The 4401-nt window shown below is 38.9% G+C and overlaps 1 protein-coding gene across 2 annotated transcripts in view; it reads left to right on the top strand.

Annotated features, from left to right (window-relative positions):
* LOC125615156 (dehydrogenase/reductase SDR family member 7-like) overlaps positions 1 to 3172 on the top strand; it is a 24328-nt gene extending 21156 nt beyond the window's left edge. The window contains exons 3-4 of one of the 2 annotated variants that reach the window (XR_007345707.1): positions 223 to 298; positions 2185 to 3172. Coding sequence is in view for 1 of the 2 variants with exons in the window: in XM_048798420.1 (XP_048654377.1) it covers positions 2185 to 2348 (164 nt within the window). In the remaining variant the exon portion in view is untranslated. The remainder of the gene's footprint in view (positions 1 to 222; positions 299 to 2184) is intronic. The other variant, XM_048798420.1, reaches the window with a different exon arrangement.
* The last annotated feature ends 1229 nt before the right edge of the window (positions 3173 to 4401 follow it).

A 4401-nucleotide genomic window follows, 5' to 3' on the forward strand; every position in this document is an offset into this window, starting at 1 on the left:
ACTGTTTGATGTAGCTCAGTGGTAGAAACACCTCTGGGTTCAATGCTCTATCCCCACAAAAAAAAAAAAAAAAAAGTAAAGCAGAACACAAGTTTTAAGGGCTGAAAAGGAATGTTCATATTTTTAACGATTTAGTATATATTTTTTTCCTCAGTACTGAGGATTGAGGATTCCCCACTGAGATACATCCACAGCCCTTTTTATTTTTTTATTTTGAAACAGGGTCTCCCTAAATTGCGAAGGCTGACCTCCAACCTGGAATCTTCCTGCCTTAGCCTCCGAGTCTCTGGGAATGTTGGTATGCACCACCATGCTCAGCTAATATATTTTCTTATATAAAAGATGTGTGGAAATTGCTTTTCAACTTCAAATAAAATATGCTATTCTCTAGAACAAACTAAGACATTTTAAGGGAAGTATGATACTCTTGTTTTCAGGTAATGATTTAGTATCAACAATGGGCCTTTTCTTTGGCCTAGACATAAAATGGGGGTGTGGAATAATGAAGCAATTGTACAGTTGGAAATAGTGAACTCACATCCCTCATAGAGAAAGGGTCATGCTACCTTCCCAACACAGGCCAAGAAAATTCCCATGATTCTAAGCCACATAGAAGACTTTCAGATGCCAAAAAATTTTTCCAGTCTCCTCCTTTATTCTCCCATCCCACTTCTCTATTTTCAAATGACCAAAGAATGAAGTTTCCTTTATAGGTCACCAAGCTAATAATGTCTAGTTTCTGCCTGGGGAAATTCCACCTCCCTTCCCATTGAAAATTAAAATTCTTATTTGATCAACATCAAAATCTCCATTTAAAGATGAATGCAGAGATAATAAGTTACTGGAGTTCTCCAAATGCTACCCAAATCAGGCAAAAGAATGGCATTGCAGAACTCTGTTTTCCAAGTCCTCCCACAGAGAGTAGTATAAAGTCTCTGAAAGCTGAATTCCAAGGCCAGGGGTTACCACAAAACTGACCTCTCTGATCATGTGCCCAGAGCTTTCAAAGACAGCTGAAAACACATACATTTTACATATAAACACAATGAAGAGGTAGAAAGACGGGATTCTGGTACCCAATGACTTAGATCCAGAATCCCAGCTCTGCTGTTCAGCAGCTGGTGACATTGGGACCCTCCACATCAACCTCTGTGTGCCTGTATCCTCATCTAACCAATGGAGACAGCAGCTGGGCCTACTTCTTAAGGCTGTTATGGAGAAAAAATGAGTGAATATTTATGATGCTTAATAATTAATTAATACTTGTAGAGGGGTATCTGACACATTCTAATATATATATATTTGCAAACTATAATCCCTTCCTTCTGCAGTCCCTTCTGCCTTTTTCTGTGCTCATCTTGAGCATTCTTTCCAGGTTCCTATCAAGGTATTAGAAGGGAAGAGCCCATGTGTTCAAGGTGTCAGTCTTAAGTTCTTTCTCTGAGCAGTCTTTGAATTTCTGCTGGAGACCTCAAAAGGCAGATAAGTCACTAGGGCTTAAAGAAATGAGAAGAGTTGTATTCTCAGTTGGGGAAGCCCTCCTTTGCCTGGTCTGCACATTAATTCTGAGGCTGGCCCTAGGGAGAACAGTAATGCAATACGGTTTTTATTTTTATTTTATTTTATTTTTTTATTTTTTGGTGGTGCTGGGGATAGAACCCAGCTCCTTGTACATGTGAAGCAAGCACTCTACCAACTGAGCTATATCCCCAGCCCTGCAAATTTATACCTTTGAGTTCACAAATTAAGACAAAAAAACTAAGCAGCTTCAAATGTCCGTACTCTACCTATGGCAATTGTGACACTGCCTTGAAATGAGTCATCTTAAGCCTAAGTTAGAAGCAGGCATAATTTCCAGATGTCAAAAATATATTTTTCACTAAATAGAAAATCAAGCAAGATGGAGTGTGGTTTTTTAATACTGCTTATTTTACTAGCTGTTAATGTCTACTCACTTCTGATTTTCTTCAGATTATCCCCTTGTAAACTGTGGCCTAAATGCATTTAAATTGCCTTTGAGTATCCTAAGCAATCTTTACTGCCATGGAAACCAAACCAAGGATATTCAAGATGACTCCTCTAGGGCATAATCTGGTGCTCTGGATACTTTTGATTGGTTGCTCCCTGCTCTGCCAACCCCTCTCTGAAATGAAATCCTGTTGAATTTATTTTTATTATCCACAGGAGCACACAATTCACCAAGCAGTGGAAAGTACCATTCACCTGTCAAAGTCCTTCCACAGACATGGGCAGCATCAGAGGCAGCAAATCCAGAAGTGTCAGAAAGCATGAGCAGACTCCTCCAGAAAGATGTAAGCAATTGCTCAGTTGCTCTGTTGATGGGGTAACCTGCACATTTTAAATTTTTATTGGTGAAGGAGAAAAGATTGTGGCCTGCTGTCCCAAAGAATGCTACCTAACACCTGGCTCTTACAATGTCAGGGGATCCTTGTACAATTCTGTATAAAAGGCATATGAAATAGTAACAACAAGGGACCAAATGTACAAATTATCCAATTCTTAACTTTATTGTTAAAGTATTTATAACCTTGATAAAATTTCTTAGCAGAGACTTCTTTTTCACAATTTGTAGAATAGGTTCTTTTTGAGATTAATGTTTGCAAACTAATAAATCCTTTGGATGAAAGATTAGACAAAGAACAAATATCATTTCTCTTGCCTGTTTCATCAATCCACAATGAAGATGAGAGGAAAATGTCAAGGTCAAGGCTGTCTATCTTTCTTGAAAAAATACCAAATGAGACATTAGCAACTGTCTCAGCCAGGTAAAACCACACCGTTCTTCTGCTTCCTAAAATAACTAGGTTCATGAAATGTGTACACAATTATTTGTGATTTTTGGATTCATCCCTTCTTCTGTTTTTTGAGTTTCTTGAAATTCTCTGGCATGTGTCAATGTGTAGGAACAGAGACCAGCTGCTTCTCAAAATACGTAATATCACAACAATGAAAAGACACAAGGGCCAGAGTTGGACGAGATGAACCTACCTAACCTTCACTCTGCACACAAATGACCATGGCATTTAGATGTTGAAAGATTAAAACATTGACAACTAAGGTTAATCTTTATAATTAGAAAAATTCCTGTATAACCATTAGAAATTTCTTAACAAATATTTTCACAGACATTTCTAATAGGAGAATTGACAAGAAAAATGGACTGACAGTTTATGTCAGTGGATAGAAAATTCTTTCATAAAAACTTGAAAGGAGCCAGGCACGGTGGTGCACACCTGTAATCCCACCAACTCTGGAGGCTGAGGCAGTAGGATCTCGAATTCAAAGCCAGCCTCAACAAAAGCAAGGTGCCAAGCAATTCAGCGAAACCCTCTCTCTAAATATAATACAAAATAGGGCTGGGGATGTGGCTCAGTGGTTTAATGCTCCTGAGTTCAATCCCCAGTACAAAAAAAAAATCAGATCTTTGACTCACCATGCCTTCTTAGAAGAATATATGCTAATGAAATAATCCAAAGAAGGAAACTGTAATATGGATGAATATGATTAAAATTCAGTGGATTGGAAACAACCTGAAGGTTCAGCAATGGGAGAAGAGTTAAGTCAGTGATGATATACCCTTGATAGTCAGGAGGATGCCAGCGTTGCTACATGGTAGGAGTATGGAATAGACTATTATAGGAGGGAGGCCAGGGGGTGTATAGCTGCATTTAGGTGGATTAAATACTCTCTTTATTTAAACTGAATATTTTTGTGGGGTTTGTGTTAGTCTATTTTCTGTTGCTGTATCTAAGTACCAGCGGTAGGGTGATACACAAAGAAGAGGTTTATTTACCTCACAGTTTGGAAGCTGAAAGTCCAAGATTGAGCAGCCCCATCAGTTGGCCTCTGGTGAGGGCCTTCTGGCTACATCACAACATGGTGATAGCATCATGGTGGAAGTACGTGCAAGGAGGGGGAAATTACATTGCAAGACAGGAAACCAGAGGCTGGGAAGGGGCCAGACTCACTCTTTTTATAACTACCTGCTCTTACTTTCATGAGAACTCACTCTTTCAAGACCAAGCCCACTTCCAGACCAGCATTAATACATTCATGAGGGTGAAGACTCCATAACCATATAGTAGGCCCAGTCTCTTAAAGGCCCAGTCTCTCTTACACCACACTGGGGACCAAGTTTCCAGAACATGAAGCTTCAGAGAACACACTCAAATGGTACCGTAACAAGTTAGCCTGAGAGAAATGAAGAAGAGGTTCAGAGGATCTTAAACCAGCTCCACTGGGGCTGCCACTATTGGCAAACTACTACAGTGAATAAAATAATTATTAGAAAGTTTATGTAGCAATATAGAAAAATACTCAATATATCTTGTTAAGGATAGAACAAAGTACAAAATTATAGCCATGCTGTAATTTCTACAG

The sequence above is a fragment of the Marmota marmota genome, unplaced genomic scaffold, assembly GCF_001458135.2.
Source record: "Marmota marmota marmota unplaced genomic scaffold, marMar, whole genome shotgun sequence".
Classification (NCBI taxonomy): domain Eukaryota; kingdom Metazoa; phylum Chordata; class Mammalia; order Rodentia; family Sciuridae; genus Marmota; species Marmota marmota.